The 19,924-nt window shown below is 38.9% G+C and overlaps 1 protein-coding gene and 1 long non-coding RNA gene across 2 annotated transcripts in view; both read left to right on the forward strand.

Annotated features, from left to right (window-relative positions):
- The window catches only part of LOC129720169 (putative uncharacterized protein DDB_G0286901), a gene marked incomplete at its 3' end in the record, with an annotated part of 131,694 nt that overhangs the window by 87,991 nt on the left and 23,779 nt on the right, over window positions 1–19,924 (forward strand). The window contains exons 5-6 of the mRNA XM_055671605.1: window positions 13,282–13,431; window positions 13,485–13,607. Coding sequence (XP_055527580.1) covers window positions 13,282–13,431; window positions 13,485–13,607 — 273 coding nt within the window. The remainder of the gene's footprint in view (window positions 1–13,281; window positions 13,432–13,484; window positions 13,608–19,924) is intronic.
- Window positions 16,747–19,362, forward strand: LOC129723762 (uncharacterized). The gene is made up of 3 exons (XR_008727814.1): window positions 16,747–18,633; window positions 18,690–18,833; window positions 18,889–19,362. It is a non-coding gene; the product is annotated as an uncharacterized LOC129723762 (long non-coding RNA).

Consider the following 19,924-nt stretch of genomic DNA (forward strand, 5'->3'; position numbering starts at 1 on the left):
TCTACGTAGTTTTGTGAATAATATCTCAATTTGAGATATTATTCACAAATCTACGTAGAACATGCAAAATCATGACTTTTCATATTCAATTTATCCAATTATTTTTCGTCAAATGTCGAACATTTTAATGGTCGATCATTTTAATGGTGCGCAAATCACATGTCATCGCAAATGTGAGGCAAATCCATCGTTAGTCACGGTTTTGCATGTTTTACGTAGTGTTGTTAATAATATCTCAATTTTTATTAGTTCACATAGTGTATATCAACGAACGTTTTCATGTTATTTACCTACGTGCAACCGCTTAGTGATGGTGATCATGCTTGTCATTCTCCTCAGTATGTGGAAGGAGAGGAGAAAAAATTCACCGCGCACTTCCCTTCCAGTATGTGCTCGCGTGTAGCAAATGCTTTAACCACACTGCTTCTTTCTCCACTCCAAAGTATCTCAACAAGCTTACAGAAAGACAAACATACTTCCAGCTCACCCCACATCTGATAGAAACGAGAGGGGTGAATCACTCTACAGAGAAAACGCAAAAGTACACAACAGTGTCCACTAGAGATACTCAGAGAGAGAGAGATAAGCGATGAAAAAACCGCCAATTTGGCAACTAGGTTTCACATGTCAGAGGTGCCAGATCTCTTCTCAAAGCGCAATGTTGACTTACTTTTTTATTCAACTCATATAACCGGTGGTGACAATGAATGTCCTGGGGAATAATAAAATGCATCACAAAAACCGTGCAGTTGTTAACTTTTATGTTGATGTTTAATTTTATATACTCTCACCATAATTGACGTCTTCGTCAGGTGATATGCATTGTGGTTATGATTCAGTTTGCCAAGCTCTACTGCTTATATTCCACTCAGAAACTCAGTGTATGTTAACTTACCTTGAACGTTGAATTTTTTCTGTTCGCATGAATGAATCACTCCATTAAAAACTCAAACATATTTATTGTTTTTTGACAAAAATTAAACTGCCACTTTCACACATCTAGATATTTTACCCGGCCGAAGAAAACTTCCACGAAACACATCTTCGCCGCTAGCGATATTTGATTACGATTTTCTCAAGAAATAGGGTAACGGGGGTATTTCGGCCCACATGCATATTTTGGCCCACCCGGTAACATTTTACGCATTTTATCTGATAAATTCAATGAATAGTAGAAAACTATGCATGTAACATTGAATAACACACCTTAGAATCATACTACACTATAATTTTCGGCAAAAACTGGCTCTAGGTAGTGTTATTTTGGAATTAGTTCATACATATTCAATGTCATGGCTGAGTCAATCCAAAGTCAAGAGGAAGTGGTAATATTCAAGTCAACGTCCGGAAGCTATTGTAACAAATCTGCATGCTTTTGAAACAATTCGCTGTTGTAGTAACATCAATAAAATGTCATAGAAACAGAATTGTATACTCTAACATGTTGGAAAAAGTTGAAAAAAATGGTTAAACGCATGGCCGAAACATGTTTGCCTCTTTCTGAAGCAAACATGTTTCGGCCATGCCAAGTTTTGACATCTCTTTGATTACCGTTCGGCCGTTGCACGTGAATAAAGGAACAGCTTGTGACAATTTACAGGTAAATACTTCTTAATTCATCACATTTAACGATATGAAATTGGATGAGAATGCCTGTCAAAGCGCTATAAGCCAAATCATTTCATTTTGAGATGCCTGAAATGAGCATGAGCATGATTGACCGCCCGCGGTTGCTACTCCGTTATTGCCAGATCAGCTGTAATTACACAAAGAACCAACAGATGATGTTTGGGACCAACATGCATCCTCAATGTGTAAAAACAGGTGACCTAAATCTTTATATTAGGCAATACCAGTGCCGGCCGCATCCGAATGCAGGTCAAAGAAGGAGTTTGTATAGGAATATGTTGACTGATACTCGCTTTATTGGAAGCCGAGAACACCTCTGCACTTCCACGAGAAATCACTGGGATGTTGGAGAAAGGGAAAGGTATACAGCAGGGTTCGTTTTGGTAAATGATGCGCTAATTTCGAATGTCGGGTTCTTCAGAACAAGTGCCGCGCCTACAAGTTTATTACATCCGCCACGATATTCATAATGTGATTCGAACTTATTTAGTTTGATAATGTAACACCGTAACAATAAAACGTACGCGAGGATACGGGACCTTTGAATAAACCGAGACAACTTAAAATTACCGTATATCTCCTCGTAAGGTGATCCTCTTTATACCTAAAACTTTTGCGCGTTGTTGATCTATCTGTAGATAATACGACCTCATTGAAGGTATCGACGCGGAGGTTGAAATGATATTTATCGACTGAACGAAATCTACTTCGATTTGCGATGTATTAATTTAGATGCAACGCGCGAGCAGTCTCCGGCTTAACGTTGATGAAGATCAGAAAGATATGATGAAATATCTGGGTTCACTTCGCGAAATCACCAGATGCCGGAAGTCCATATATAAGCAAAACTCGCCCGGGCTGGATACGCGTTTACACCGAAGCGTTACGAACAATCGCTCTAATCCCCCCGGCCGACACAGGCGCGCAGGAACTCGGCGTTTACGTCGATTATCTCTTAACGATGTACGAGTTGCCTAATAAATATGAAAATTGGCAAAGTTCCATGCATTCAAAGCCTCAACAATTTAAAAAATGCAAATATACATATTAGCCAGAATATATTTTTAAAGTGCCGAATTAGTCATAAATATAACATATTATATAAAACAACTGGTCAAAAGCTAGAACAATCAAAAAAATCAAAGCATATGATTCCGGAGAAACACATACTCCAAACTCCACAAACCACACTAATACTTTGTGGACAAAAACAAAACTTGTTACTAAAACCCTGCGAGAAATATACTGCGCACAAAATTTCAATGATGAAATCAAAATCTCTCTGTATCTGTTTTCTCACAAAAAGTAAAACTAGAAACAAGCACCAAAATATCACTTCACAATACAGAAAGACAAAACGTATACTTAGCTTTCATATCTTCATTTTCCAGTTGTTTTCATCGTTTTTGGACTTTTCTTTAAATGGCAGTACAGTGGCAACATACATGTATGCCTTCACACATATGCCTTCATCCATAGGACATTCGTTGAAAAGGGAAAGCACATAAACACTGTAAACGGCGATGCGTGGTTTTGATCTTATTGGCAAATTTTCAATTCAAGTTTAATTAGATACAAGCCAAATATAATTTGCACTATGCCAACGAATAAATTCCTAATGAGCTTTCAGTCACTATAAAACTATGTGGAGCAGCTGCTCGAAAAACACTATTCTTATTGTATGCAATAACACCACACACTCCACACTTTCAAACCGTCGCCAATCACAGTGCGTCTTGAGCTGCCCGGCCCGACAGATCAGACGTATTTTCGGTTACTTGTGGACTGGTCTTTGACTGCCTATAGCTTCAAAGTTTGTGTTTTGTCAGTGTGTCTTTTAAAGATTACCTGGAAGTTAACTTACACCAGTCTTTCTGCCTGAGCAAGAAGCCGGCGAAATTGAAATGTTCGAAAGTAAAACTATTCAAAGTGAAATTTCTGTAAAAAAGGAGAAAGTTCCACCTATTGTGGTAACTATTGCTTCTGAATTTAATATTTTTAAAAGAGAACTTTCTACGTTTCTCTCCGACATCGAAGTCACTTATCAAATTGGCCTAAGAGGCGAATGCCGTTTACTGGCCCAAACATTGAAAGATTGGAATCGTCTTATTCAGTATTTAACTGAAAAGATGTATAAATTTTTTACATATGATACGAAGAGCGCCAAGCCGTTCAAGGTCGTATTGAAAGGTCTCACCAACGATCAAACCGTTGATGAGATCAAAATTACTTTGACAGAATTACTTGGTATAGCCCCTACCCAAGTAATTCTGATGAAACAAAAATCACGAGGCGAAAACAGTCAGCGAACTTTCCCTTTCCCTTGTAAATTATTTAATTCATTTTAACCGCAGTGAGGTTGATAACTCAAATTTATTTGAAAAAGCACATGCTTTATATAACGTGCGTGTAAAATGGGAATTATATCGAAAGTTTGGCGGAGGTGAAAAGCATATCACCCAATGCCGTGTTTGCCAACGTTATGGTCATGGTTCAAAGTTTTGTAACATGGACCAAAAATGCCTCATTTGTGGAGACTCTTCTCACAAAAAGGACACATGTCCTGTGAAAGAGAGTAAAAATTTTCGCTGTGCGAATTGTAACGGCAACCATATGACAAATTTTTACCAATGCCCAGTCCGTTTAGCAATTGTTAAGGCAAGGCAAGGTAAACAAAGTTCTATTTCTCAATTAAAACAAACTTCAAAACAAAATTTTCCAAGCGTACCAGTGACGCATAGTTTACCTACTCATTTGCATACCCGTTTAACTTATGCACAGGTTACAGGTAGTTCGAACATTATACCGCCTAGTGTTGGTAGTTCGAAAATGACCGTTAATATGGGTAAGCAAAACACGCTAGAAAATAATTGTACACCCATTACTCCAGCTAATATTGCTACCGAAAATGTTTTTTCTAATGTCAACTGCCTGGGGCCTATTACGGCAGGTAAACTTTCTTTTTTGCAACAGGCAATGTTCGATCTTATGAACGCCATGTTGCAGGCAAAATCAATGTTTGAAGCCATTCAAATAGGCATAAATTTTACTATTAAAATTGTTTCTAATTTAAAATTTAGCAATGATTTTAAATAAACCAATCAAAATTTTGAACTGGAATGCTCGCTCATTGAAGGCCAATGAGAATGAGCTTTTTAATTTTTTAACAGTAAATAATGTGCATATTGCAATTATTATTGAAACATTTTTAAAACCTAACATTAAATTAAAATATGATCCCAATTACGTGGTTCATAGATATGATAGGATACAGGGTTCCAGCGGTGGAGTTGCAATTGTTATTCATCGCCGAATCAATCATCGTGCTCTTCCCCATCTTGAGACGAAAGTTAATGAAACTTTGGGAATTGAAGTTCAAACTGAACTTGGGATTTTATTTATTGCCGCAGCATATTTACCATTTCAATGCACACGCGAGCACAAAAATTATTTTAAAGGTGATTTACAAAAACTCACCAGAAATCGTTCGAAATTTTTCATAATCGGCGATTTTAACGCTTAACATCGTTCATGGAATAATTCTCAAAGTAATTCCAATGGAAAAATTTTATTCAATGATTGTTCTTCAGGATACTATTCTATTTTGACTCCGAATAGTCCTACATGCTTTTCTTCTGTAAGAAACCCATCAACAATTGATTTGGTGCTAACAGATCAAAGTCATGTATGTAGTGATTTGATCACACATGCTGACTTTGATTCTGATCATCTTCCAATAACTTTTTCTTTATCACATGAATCAGTTTTAAACCCTATGAGCTCTGTTTTTAATTATAACAAGGCTAATTGGGAAAGATACAAAACTCATATTGAGAGAAATTTCAATAATGAGCTTGATTTGCAAAACGAAGTGAGTATTGATTCCGCTTTGGAAGCATTAAAATGTGCAATTGTTGATGCCAGGGATTATTCTGTTCCAAAGGCTCAAGTGAAATTTGATTCACAAATAATTGACGAAAATCTTCAACTTCTAATTCGTTTGAAAAATGTGCGCTGACGTCAATATCAACGTTCTCGTGACCCTGTTTTTAAAACTATTTATAAAGATTTACAGAAAGATATTAAACATAGATTTACTCTTCTGAGAAATCAAAATTTTGAAACTAAAGTTGAAAAATTGAAACCATATTCAAAACCTTTTTGGAAGCTGTCGAAGATTCTTAAGAAACCTTCAAAGCCTATTCCAGTTTTAGAAGATGGTGAACGTTTTCTTGTATCCAATGAACAAAAGGCTCAAAGACTTGCTCAGCAGTTTGAGAGTGTTCATAACTCAAATTTGAATTTTGTGAGTCCAATTGAAAATGAAGTCACACGTCAATTTGATTTAATTTCTTCCCAGAATTTTTTACCTGCAGAAATAATTGAAACTAACTTGAATGAGACTAAATCAATTATTAAAAATTTCAAAAATATGAAAGCACCTGGTGACGATGGAATCTTTAATATACTAATCAAACATCTCCCTGAGAGCACAATGGAATTTTTAGTGAAAATTTTCAATTGCTGCTGCAAAATTGCATTTTTTCCTAAATTATGAAAAAATTCAAAAATTACTCCAATTTTAAAACCGGATAAGAACCCAGCTGAAGTTTCAAGTTATCGACCAATCAGTTTGCTTTCTTCAATAAGTAAACTGTTTGAGAGAATTATTCTTAACAGAATGATGTCACACATTAACGAAAATTCAATTCTTGCAGATGAACAGTTTGGATTTCGCCATGGGCATTCCACTACTCATCAATTACTCAGAGTTACTAATATGATACGAGCTAACAAATCTGAAGGATATTCAGCTGGAGCTGCTCTTTTAGACAAAGAGAAAGCATTCGACAGTGTTTGGCATAAAGGTTTGATTGCGAAATTGCAAACTTTTAATTTTCCAATTTTCCTAATCAAAATTTTGAAAAATTATCTTACTGATCTAACTCTGCAGGTTGTCTATCAGAATTCAAAATCTGATAGATTTCCTGTCAGAACAGGTGTGCCTCAAGGTTCTGCAGTCGATTACAGAAAAGTTTAGATATTTTTTCCTCCTACTTGCAAAAGTGGAAAATCTCTCCCAATGCTTCTAAAACTCAAATGATAATTTTTCCGCATAAGCCTAGGGCTTCTTTCCTCAAGCCAAACAATAATCACGTTGTCAAGATGAATGGGGTTATTTTAAGTTGGTCTGACAAGGTTAAGTACTTGGGACTAATTTACGATAAAAAACTTATTTTCAAAGAGCACATTGAGAGTATACAAGCCAAGTGCATCAAATATACGAGATGTTTATATCCTCTCATTACCAGGAATTCTAAACTTTGTTTAAAGAACAAACTTTTCATTTACAAACAAATTTTTAGACAAGCAATGCTGTATGCTGTACCGATCTGGTCAAGTTTCTGTACAACAAGGACGAAAACGCTCCGAAGGATTCAGAATAAAATTCTAAAAATGATTTTGAAGCGTCCTCCTTGGTTTGGTACACTCGAATTACATAGACTTACTGGTGTTGAACCATTAGAAACTATGTCAAATAAAATTATTAACAATTTTCGACAAAAATCGTTGCAATCCTCAATTGCTACGATAAGCTCTCTTTATAGCCAATAAGTTAGCAATTAAGTTAGTTGTAAGTTTACTTCCCCTTTTCTGACAAGTAGGTTTAAATCCCTACGAAGACAAGTCCTAATTGCGAAAGCAAACAAATCCTAACAATTAAAATTACAAATTTCTAACAGTGTTGAGAAGTCACCATTTGTGATTGGACACACATACTCATTATTTACTAATATTCATCATAAATACTTAAGCTACTGACAAATCCCCCCCTTAAAAAAAACCGTCGCCAAGACAGCGATAGAAAAAAAAACAAGAAAAAATAAACACTTCGGCGAATCTAGACAGCAACGCAATAATATTCAATTTTCACAATTTAATTCACTTTTTTTTGTTGAAATTCACACTTTTCGAACTCAGCACATTGCAATAGAACACTTGTATATATGTTTAACAATTCTTTAAGTGTAAAATTACCGAAAATCACCAAATAATGTGATGATTTCAAAGCAGGAACCAGCTGGCCAATCTTGATCGCGGCCTACCTTCATTTTTAGATGCCTGAAATTTACAAAAGTTCACAGCATAAGGATGTTCTCCTAAAACCCACTATTTTTGCTCTAAAAATACCGATGATGATCTTAAATATAATTAGTCCGAACTATTTCCATACACGTCTGTAGATATATGGGTGGGCCAAATTAAAATTTGGTGGGCCAAAATATGTTTTCAGTACTTCGTGGGAATTTTGATATTTCTAGGATATTTTTCAATATATTGCATTATTGAACGGTGTATATCAAAATAGACACTTAGCTTTTAACAATAGTATAATAGAGTAGGTATTTATGTTGAAAAATTTGGTTTGTTTTTAATGAACTGTGCGAACACTTCCCAAAGCTGGCCAAAATACCCCTGTTACCCTATCAGGGCTAGTAGCGAACCTGGAGCAAAATAATAGTGACTTTAGTGACTTTTTTTCATTAAAATAGTGACCAATTAGAGACCAGATAGTGACCAAATAGTGACCAAAAATGTACAAAAGAGGGATTTGAAATTTATTGTTGAACCATAAATAGACCAAAAAAAAAAAGTCTAACTGAAATCTGTATCATAATTTCACATTGAAATGGTTGTAATAAGACCTTGTTCAATATATTCGAATACAAGTTTTCGAGTTATAAGTGTTAATGAAAGTACGTGAACGATTGTATGCACTCTCGAATACGCATTGGTGTGTTGGTGGTCTGTCAGTTGTATTTAGTTCTTGATGTGCGATGTAACAAATCCGAAAAGTCGTAGTAAAACGATTTTTGGTCAGTGACTGCCCTTGCACAATATTCAAATGTCTCAAATCATGTGAAGCTAAGCGAGATTTCGTTCATTAAACCATCGAAAATACAAGGAAACATTCTCACGATCTGCAAGGATGCCGCAAGTCGTAAAATTGTGACTGTTATGAAGAAGCGTGTCCGGCGAAATGATAACGTTCAGTTTGTAATTCCCACCCATCTGAGTACAGTAAAGTCTTTTTTTTACACGTTTTTTTTACACGGTTTTATTTTACACGATTCTTTTTTTACGACGATTTTCCAAATAACACGATTTTTTTACGTCGTTTTCCCAAATAACGCGATTTTTTTTACACGGTTTTTTTTTGCACGATTTTTCGTCTTCGCTTAAAATTGTTACAGTAACTAGCAGTAACGGTGACAAACTATAGGCTGTTTTTTACGCAGTTTCATTTTTACACGGTTTTTGTTTTACAAGATTTTTTTTTTACGACGTTTTTCCAAATAACGCGGTTTTATTTTACACGATTTTTTTTGCACGGTACGTAGAATCGTGTAAAAAAGAATTTTACTGTATATCTATTGAATCGGTCTACAATATTTTGGCCGATTTTTTTAGAAAAAGAGGCTCGATAGAGTGAAAATGATACTTTCACAACTCGCTGTTCGCGAGTTTATTGTTTCTGATGAGAAACTATTTGGCCTGGAGTGTGACTGGTTACACAAAACAATCGAATGTGGGCAGCAACAAGAGACAACATTTCAGAGTTCTAAAGGAGTGTTCCTCTATTACAGAGTACAGCTTTAGCGATGGTCTCGGGAGCAATTGGCAAGCGAGTAAACTTCCTTTGATTTTCATTTACAAGGACGCCGAATTTATTGCTGTTTATTATAAAACGGTGGTTTTGGAAAAAAACGTTATCCCGTGTCTTCGAAAACTCTTCAGAGCTAATTACTATATGTTCTAGCAAGACGGTGCATCAGCGCATACTGCGAACTTGACTCATGGTTGGTATAGGGACAATTCGAGGGACTTTTTGAATAGAAATAAATTGCCGTTAAGTTCACCTGATCTCAGTTCAATAAACTTTTTTTTTTTTTACAAAATCTCCAACTTGTAAAGCGGTTAAAGCGATTATCCAGAAAATCTGGGAATCCGTGCCGCCAGTGACAGCTTCGAAAAAAGCGTTTGAAGTTGGTTAAGCTAACTGAGGGAGGGGTTTTTCAAAATATTTCAAAAATAGCATTGTTCGTTCCGAAAATCTGCAAAAACAATACTAAGCCTTTCTAAGTTTAGTAAAGCGGGCAATGTATGTAGTTTCGCGGGAATGCGAAGATGAACGGGAATAGAAGTTGTGACTAGAATTAGAAAAAAATTTTTCTAATTCTAGTCACACCTTCTATTCCCGTTCATCTTCGCATTCATGCGAAACTACATACATTGCCCGCTTTACTAAACTTAAAATGTAAGTCAATATGACAAAAAAAAATGAAATTAGTTCGTAAAGTAATACTAAGCCTGTTTGTCCCATCAATGATTTTCCACCCATATTTAACCCACTTGACATTTTCTAATCAAATTCGTCCCACTAAACACTCGTTTGTTTGATCTGGAACATGGGACAAATATGCGTAGAACGGGTTATCATTATGGAATTTCGAAATGGTATCTGGTAAACACCGGTAGGTTCGGATGATTGAAAGCAAAATCCTACGAATTGAGACCTCAACACGACTATGCACAATATAAGCTCGAAATTTTTGAATCAACTTCAACCAGGAGGAACAGTTGATTTGAGACTAGCAAATCAAACTACAAACGTAATTTCACGCACAACACTGGTTTAACACACGAGTAGCTTGTAGAATAAACCTTTACATTCCTTTGCAGCTCTTAGACAATTCGTTCGTAACTATTCTGCACTGTTCACTTCGATGCGAAATTTGAAAACATTGCCTGGCATGAAACTTCTATGATGGAAAAGTTAACAAAAATGCCTTACAAACCGAACTGTCCAAATAATAAGTAAATGAGGAGCAAGCTCTCTTAGGTATGTTGCAATACAACAATAGTTAATTTATACATTTAAAGCAAAAAAGTTACTTTAGTGACCATTTTGTCGTAAAATAGTGACTTTAGTGACTTTTTAGCGTAAATAGTGACTTTTTAGTGACTAGGCTCGAAATAGTGACAAAGTCAATAAAAAGTGACTCGCTACTAGCCCAGGAATATTCATTTGTTCTCCCTCAAATAACCTTAGCTCCGTCGTACTAGCGAAAGCAAATAACTCATACACTTTGAACACTCACAGTTAATTGAGGATACGGGATGAATAAAACTTAAATTTATCCAACACATCCAACAGGTTGGTTTAGTTCATCAGCAGACAGCACGGCATGTTGCTGGTGTTTTTGTTGCCAGAACAAAAGGGAACTGTTTTTGTTACAAAACGTGCCGTATCCTTTTTTAAATAGAGTTTATGATATGTGAAACCATGTTTTGATGTTTATTGAATTGCAAAAACTCTTATTGCTATTTGCATATTCCTACACAAAGAAATTTCTTTATAAATCAAATAGATATAGTAATCAGATTTAGAGTACAAACATATTTGCGGTGGTTCTTCAAAAGTTCTTGGTGTGACGAAAATTCAATCTAGACCTTGAGCTTGTTCTTCAAAATGCTCCTGTGGCTTGTACGATAACTAGAACTCCATTCTAGGGTAAAAAGATTGTCTTGCACTTGTGTCATAAAGAGAGGAACTCTAGACACTTAAAACAATTGAACGTTGTTTGAATGAAACAAACGTTCCAAAAGTAACTTTCGCAGTAAAGTATGTTCATCTTTCGAAGCAATTTACATACGCCATCAGCAATTCATAGTTTTTCTAAATAGTTTTATTGTCGCTTCTCTACAAAATTTAGCGATTAGCGTTTCGTAGACCAAAATTTTAGCGACGCTAACAGTTTCGCTTTGAGCGGGGGCCTAGTGTGGTTGGTAACGTCTCCGCCAACCACGCTCGACGCCTGGGTTTGAATCCCACCGCCGACATAGGTGTCGATGGTTGTGAGGTGGCGTGATCCACTCATAAACAACCCAACTGGTCTAGATTCAATCCTAGCCGACACCGGGAGATTTTCTGAGGCGAAAAATCTCTGGGATCACGCCTTCCATCGCATGAGGAAGTAAAGCCGTTGGCGCCGGTCCGTTAATAAACGGGTCGTGAGTTAGGGTCCTGGGTGTGGAGTCGCCTCCCTGGGCGTCGGTGATTGGCCACAACAGTGGCGGAACTAGACCGACGGGAAATAAGCGAGAATAAAAAAAAAACAGTTTCGCTTACCAGCTCAAAAAAATTGCGAAATCGCTAAACCGCTAACGAAATATTAGCGTCGCTAATTAGCGGTTAGCGAATTAGCGGAATGGTGCCCACCTTCGCCAAAATGGCAACGATAGAGGCATGTAACTACTACTACATGAATTTTTCACATTTTCGCGAGGAACTGAATGTGAAAAATGCTTAAACTAACAGAGTTGGGATTGATAACCTAAAAATTTCATTAAATATTCTCCACATTTTCGTACAGTAGCAGAAGTAATTTTGGTTCCGATTATGAGCATAGCAAAATGAATGCAATTTTAGAAAATAAACCGCATCCATACGAGACTTGAACCCGCAATCTCGTTGTCTCCGGCATGGTGTTTTATCCTAAGGAAACCTGATTTTTTTATCGGATTTTTACGAATTTTAAAAGCATTACCCGATCCAGATAGCTCCATTCCGAAATAAAATCGGACTTCGAAGGTTCCGGTCCTATCCTACTTCCCTATATTGGATTTTGCCATTTTTTAAAGAAAATAAACACTTTTAATAAATGCAAAAACGAGTTGAATTTTCCTTTGGAATTTATTTCTTGTTGAAACATAACATTATTCCGAAAGGATTGGTGAATAGTTTTGGATGGAGGTTACTGTAAACAAATTTTTGCCTAAAAGCTAAGATTCAATATTTTTTAAATCCCAATTTTTTTTAGAATAATCATGTTTCTAGGATGCACATTCTAATAGTTATTAAAAATCATAAAGTTCTTGGCGACTGACTTTCTAAACGCATCCGTTTTTGAAGTATTTTTAAAAAAAGTTTGACAAACTAGATTTTTTTTATCAAAATACGCCTTTTTTGTAAGTCGTTTGTTACTCTCCACCAACAAGCATAGATTCATTGAAATTCATTTATTGAAATGTATGAATAATATAATGATAAAATTCATTCTTTGGCAGCAAAAAGATTAGATGAATTATTCGAAGGAATGTGATGACTAATGGGTACTTTAACAAAAGACTGATGTGTACTAACCTTCAGGGAGTCTTTGAAAGACGCACTGTCACAAGCCACAATTTTTAAAGCTATAGGTAGTCAAAGACTGAGCAACCGAATACGCGACTGACCTTTCGGACAGCTCGAGGCGAACTGACTTGAATTTTTAATAACATTAATCATATTTGGCATCTGTTTTGTTTTGTTTTGTTTCTGTTCAACATTGTGTTTCGCATACTTTTTGCCGTTGTTTCAACAACAACAATTTTTGAAACATTTGCCGTTGCTGGCTTTATAATTATTTAATTTTTCTGACGCTCATGCTGGATGTACAAAAATATGAAGGTATATTTGTGTTGGTTATAAGTCATAACTGAAATACATATCTGCGGATTATTCAAGCATCAAATTTTTTATAGTAGAATCAAATGGAAACATTGCCTATTCTCAATTTAGGAAAATTTGATAAATGTTTTTTTCAGGGTCTGTACGATTTGAAAATTTGGCCTGGGATGCGTGGCGATGGTCGTATTTTATCAAATACACCGGGCAAATGTAATGATTTCCAAAACAATCAAATGCAAAGACTATCTAAATTAGCAAAACAACATAGAAATGGACAAATTGAAAAGGTAAGTCATAGAAAAATGTAAATCGTATTTCTTATAACCGCTATCTATTTTAGATAGATTGGTTAGATCGATTAACATTCAGAGAAGTCGAACTTATCAACGAAAGAGAAAAACGTAACTCGAATTTCCTATATTTGATGATTGAATTTCCTGAACTTGCAATTGAAGGTAAACTAGTAAGTATTTTCAAGGATTTGTTTCAACCATTGTCATATAATCATTTATCATTTTAAAATTATTGTTTCAATTTATTAATGTAAACTACACGCAAGAGTTCGCGCCTGAACAATAATTCCTTTTTTGATGTGACATTATGCGAAATACATTACGTAATGTCTTATCCAATGAATACAGCAAACAGGCTCGATGTAGATTAATTTTTTTTTTCAAATCTTATGCATGTAAAACGATATTTTGTTATTTTATATATTTTTGTCAACCAAAATACCTTTCTTGTGATTGTATGTGTTGCCTTTGCAACGTAAAGAAAGCGAGTTCCGAAATTTTACAACTGGTTTATTATCCAAGTTAAAGTTTCCTGCAAATTATCAGGATATAGTATAGGATATAATATTAAGTTTTAATTAAGCTTACGTTTTGTAACTTTCTGGCTCGCTTTACTCGGAATACAATGGTTTAATTTAATAACTAATTTTACTCTACGATTTCAAGGTTAACAAATGCACAATTAACACGTTTGGCTTAAAGTCGTACAGATATATAATTTCACGCGTGCGCACTCCTCGGCGATCTCCAAGCAAAAGGAAGTTTTTTATCGTTAGGTTCGATCTGCTTCCCTCAATTCAGCAACAAATGACAGATCTGTCGTTATCAGTCGGCATGTAGGTTTCAAGGTGCGCTCACTGACGAGGGGCGTTCACAACAGTCCCCCCCAGTAGTTGGACCCTGGTCCAGCATACTCCTGTTTGCCCCGATGTCCAGCACCGCCAATTTCACCGCAGGTCTCTCGTAGATCCCAGCCGCGGTCTGAACCGTTGCAGAGCGTACTTGACCGTCTTTCGAAACCTTCACTGCGACAATCCTTCCTTTGGGCCAGCAGTTCCTCGGGAAGTTGGGGTCGACGACGATGACAATGTCTCCAACAGCAATAGGTTTTACCGCGCTAAACCACTTTCCCCGGCGTGTAATTATGGGAGTATATTCGTGCACCCAGCGCTTCCAAAAATAGTTTGCCAGTATTTGCGATGTTTTCCACGAGTGCTGCAAAGCCAAACCGCTATCGTCGTACGGCACCAAAGGTTTAGAACCGTTCGAAGATCCAACCAAAAAATGGTTCGGTGTTAGAGCGGGAGACGATTCACCGTCAACGGGAACATGGGTCAAGGGTCTGCTATTCACGATGTTCTCGATTTCTGCCATAAGGTTCCTAAGAACTTCATCGGATAGCAAGCGTTTCGCTTTAATTTCTTCTAGGATCTTTTTAACCGTCTGTATCATCCTCTCCCATATGCCGCCCATATGCGGGGATGCCGGGGGGTTGAAGATCCATGAAGTAGACGTTGTAGTGAACTCGCGAACAACTTTGTCGCTGTCGACTTGTGCCAAAGCTGTTTTGAGCTCCTTCGACGCTCCCACCAAATTGGTACCTCGATCGCTTATTATTTTCAGTGGTGTTCCTCGTCTAGAAAAACAGTTACGGAGAGCCATTATGCACGAATCTGTGGAGAGGGTATGGGCTATCTCGATGTAAATTCCCCGTGTCGTTAAGCAAGTAACCAGTACACCGTAACGCTTCTCAGTACGTCGCCCAATGACGACTTGGTACGGGCCGAAATAGTCTACCCCTATGTAAGAAAACGGCCTAACAAAGGCCGCTAACCGCTCTTTCGGTAGGTTTGCCATTTTGGGAGGGTCAGGTTTAGCACGACGGATTTTACAACGGATACACTCTCTACGAACTCTATCGCATTCCACACGCACTCTTGGAATTTCGAATTTCCTCCGAGCCTCATTTACGAGTGTTTCATTGCATTGATGGTGATACCTCTCATGGAGATCTTGAAGCACTAGTTTTGTAAGAGGATGACGTCTCGGTAGCACAATCGGAAATTGTGTTTTCTCGTCAGCAAAATCACAAATATCAATGCGGCCTTGTATACGCATTACTCCAGCGTCGTCGAGAAACGGGCTAAGTTTTCGTAAGTAGCTGGTTTTCGGAAAATTTAGCTTACCCGCAGAAAGCAAAGACATTTCCTCTTGGTAGCATTCCCATTGAGCGCGCTTATATAGAAAATTACTCGCTGCAAGCAGTTCTTGGCTTGTTAGCGGTCCTCGCGGCAAGAACTCACCTTTCCGTTTTCGTTTGATATTGGCAGGGAAACGTTGCGTCAGAGCGGTAAGTCGTTGTAAACGGACCCAATCGGAGTAGTTCTGTGGACACAAGATTCCTCCGGGCACCTGGACGTGATGATGCAGCACGCTTGGTCTGAGCTCTTCGTTTGTGTCTTCGTTGATCGATGCCTCTGGCCATTCCGATCTCGGTTTCGATAAGAAAGGGGGTCCCGCAAACCATCGGCAGTTAATTTCAAAGCTTGGTAGGCCATCCCATTTTGTGCCTTCATCGGCAACATTTAGTTTCCCACGAATCCATTTCCACTCTTCAACATCTGTGATTTCTAGAATCTCCCCAACACGAAAGGCAACGAACTGGGAATATTTTCGGTGATCTGACTTTAGCCAGCACATTACGTCACGAGCATCTGTCCAAAAAAACCGTCTATCAATCTTAATCGTATGTCCATCCATAACGGTTTTTGCTAAACGGGCACCAATTTTCGCCGCTTCGAGTTCAAGCCGAGGGATGGATACAAATTTAATAGGTGCTACTCTGCATTTCGAACCGACTAACGAACAACAAATTTTATCTCCCTCAACGAACCGCAAATAACAAACTGCTGCGTAACCGAGTTCGCTGGCATCCACAAACGTATGCAACTCGATTGTACGTTGCTCATTAACCGAAGGAGATACATGGTAGCAACGAGGAATTCGCACGGATTCAACCTTCACCAAAAGCTGCAGCCAATTCCGCCACTTTACTAACTGTTTGTCGTCAATCTCGTCATCCCATGAAGTTCCCGCCCTCCATATTTCCTGGAACAGCAGTTTCAGATAAATCATGTAGTGTGCTATCAGTCCGAGGGGGTCGTAGACTGACATTAGCACGCGCAGTACATCGCGTTTGGTGGGGTTTTTGCTAGCAGACAAAATGTTTCGATTACGCTCAGTGGAGAGCTTGAAGCGAAATGTATCCGTCTTAGTGTCCCACCACATTCCGAGGACTTTTTCAAGTACCGTTTCATCGTTTATACTCAGGCTTTTCTCGACCTTTCCAGTTTCACCCAGTGCTTGCATGACGGATGTTGAATTTGAGATCCAGTTTCTCATTGTGAAGCCGCCCTGTAGGTGGATGTACTGGATATCCTTCGCTAGCTTTATTGCCTCTTCTTTTGTGTCGACGCTGACTAACATATCGTCAACGTAATGACCGTTCTTGATGACTTCAACTGCTTTGGGAAGGCGTTCTGCAAAACGTGCCGCATTCTCGTTGATTATAAATTGGGCGCAGCTCGGTGAGCATTTGGCGCCAAACGTCATTACCGTTACCACGTATTCGGCAGGCATATCCTCCTCATCGCACCAGATAATTCGCTGGCAGTGTTGATCTCGTTCATTCATCGCTACACGTAAAAACATCTCAGCGATATCTCCAGACACTGCAATCGGTCGCTCCCGAAATCTGTACAATACAACCGGTAATGCTGTTAGAAGATCGGGCCCTTTCATGAGAACGGCATTGAGTGAGACTCCTGCCACAGCTGCCGCCGCATCCCAGACGATCCTGACCTTATTCGGCTTGTTCGGATTGAACACGGGAAAAATTGGCAAGTACCATATGCGATCCCCAGACTGTTGCAGTTCCATTTGTGAAAGCTTGCGAACGTAACCCTTTTGAATATATTCGCCCATCTTCGCTTTGAGTGTGTCAGCTAAGCTTGAATCGCGTCCCATCCTCTGCATCAAACATTTATGTCGGCGTAGTGCCATCGGTCTGCTGTCGGGAAATCGAATATCGTCGAATTTCCACAGTAGCCCTGTTCGATACCTTCCATTCTCGAATCTTGTCACTGATCGCATAAGCTCGGTTGAACGTGCATCCTCTGTAGACAGTAACATCTTTTCTGGTTTGTAAATTCCCAAATTTTCAAGAGCGAAGTGAGCCTTAACCATGGAATTTAATTCGGCATCATTTTCGGTTGAATGATGACACATATGAAAACTGTGTGGTGCAATGTTTGAAGACGATTTATTTCCCGTGGAGCACATTCCGTACACCATCCATCCTAATCGCGTCTTGGCTGCTACAGGCTCGTGTACTGCACCTTCACGACATTTCAATGGATTCACTACGCGTATATTGTTCATGCCGATAAGGATACGTGGTTGAATGTTTTCATACGATTCAACAGGTATTCCTTGCAGATGTGCATGCTGCGAGGCTAACGTTGCAAACGATAGAGACTGGAAAGGAAGCTTTAGCTCCTTCACGGTGTAAACATCAGTCAGTCGATGCTTTATGTTACCGTTTCCTATTTTAGAAATATCAAGCGAGACCCTCTTGGCCGAATTTTCATAACGGCAGGTGTCTGCGGTCCAACGTAAGCAAAGCGGACGCTTTTCTCCCTCTAGACACAACTCTGAAGCCAGTCCTTCTTCTAGTAGCGTCAACGATGATCCACAATCGAGAAAGGCGAACGTATCAATATGTATGTCTTTATTATAAAGCGTCACCGGAACGTACTGAAACAGGACCGAATTGCAGTTGCTTCTGTGAGTGTTGCAAACATACTCGGTGGCGTCATGCTTACTGTCACCACTAGATTGCTGCCTCCGACCCGATTCAGTGGAAGTGGGATTGAAGGAGTGCTTATCCTTTGCATCGTTGTGCAGCAACCGATGATGCTTAAACGTACATCCTTTTTTACCGCATACTTTAGCGGATTTACACGGGCCCTGGTGCTTACCAAGGCAGCAGCGGCACAACTTATGTTCGCGGAGCGCATTCCATCGAGATGGATGATCGAGTACCAGAAACTGCTTGCAATTTTCCACCGCATCGCATTTTCCTCGACAAACGGAACATCCACTAAAACTGGGACCTCCCGTAAATGTATTTCGCTGGTAAGTCGACTCAATGTGTGCGTTCAAAAAACCGTCTTCCTTTCGCGTCTTTCTAGATTTGTCAGCAACATTTTGACCTTGTGGAATAGTTACCGTACTTGCTGCCTCAGCAAGCGTGTAGAGCCATGCACTAAATTCGGCAAGGGAAGCTTGGCGTAAACCTTGGCGATGTGTTGCCCAGTTAAGCCGAATCATGGGTGGTAATCGGTCTACGAGACTTTGCATGAGAGAAATGTTACAAAGGTGTTCTTCCAGGTTGCAATTCTGAAGTGTTGCTACCATATTCCTAACGGCAATTGCGAAGTCAACTAAAGTACAGAGTTTATCTGCTCTCGGTGCAGGCAATAACTGGACCTTCTGGATAAGAGAATGAACTATAACCTCTGGTCGACCGAAAAGCATTTTTAGCGTCGCTAACACACTTTCCAGATTTCTCGGATACAACAACTGACATCTGACTGCGTCCAATGCCTTGCCCTTGAGGCATTTTTGCAGCCGCATCATATTTTCTTCTATCGTATAGCCACAGAGACGCGTCGTACTTTCGAAAGCAGCAATAAATAACGGCCACTGTTCTGGGTCGCCGTTATATTCCGGGAGGTCCTTTGAGACGGCTTGACGAGCAGCTATCTGGCTTCTATTAAGTAAAGTGGATTCATTCCCAACATTAGTAGCAAGCGACGGGTCAAGCGGACGCGTGTATGGAACGTTTGCACGAGACGACACTAGCGAAGGAAAACACTGTGGGCCAGCACTGGATCCAACCGGCCTGCTTGAATTTCGAAAGTCACACACCGGCGAAGATTGGGACTGCGGGTTACAAAACACTGGGGCGGTTGGTAAACTGACCGGAGGCCGTTGTTGAGAACCTGAAGATGTGCAAGGTCGAATAATCGGCTCTGAGCTACAAGGGAATCTAGGCACTGGGATTGTCGAGTTTGGATGTAACACTGTAGGCGTATCTATTAGTAGACGGTATCGTTGCATCAGATGTTTCCTCTCAAGGATTTGTTCCTCTTCGAGGTAGCGGAGTCTCAGTTCCATAGGTAATTGAGAAATGAGATTCGATCGTGCTGGTACCGACGGTGCAGTTGTCATAATAGGCACAGTATGCGGAATAGAATTCACAAAGCTTTGATTGGCCGCTACGGAATATTCTGCGCTAATTGTTGACGCCAGAGCGACCGGCGAAACAAAAGATTGGCTTATAGGGAACTCATTACCAGACATGATTTGTTCTTCTGGAACTGGAGGTAAAACCGAGGCAACTGATCGTGCGAATGAATTAACG

This window comes from Wyeomyia smithii, chromosome 2 (assembly GCF_029784165.1).
Source record: "Wyeomyia smithii strain HCP4-BCI-WySm-NY-G18 chromosome 2, ASM2978416v1, whole genome shotgun sequence".
NCBI classification, from domain to species: domain Eukaryota; kingdom Metazoa; phylum Arthropoda; class Insecta; order Diptera; family Culicidae; genus Wyeomyia; species Wyeomyia smithii.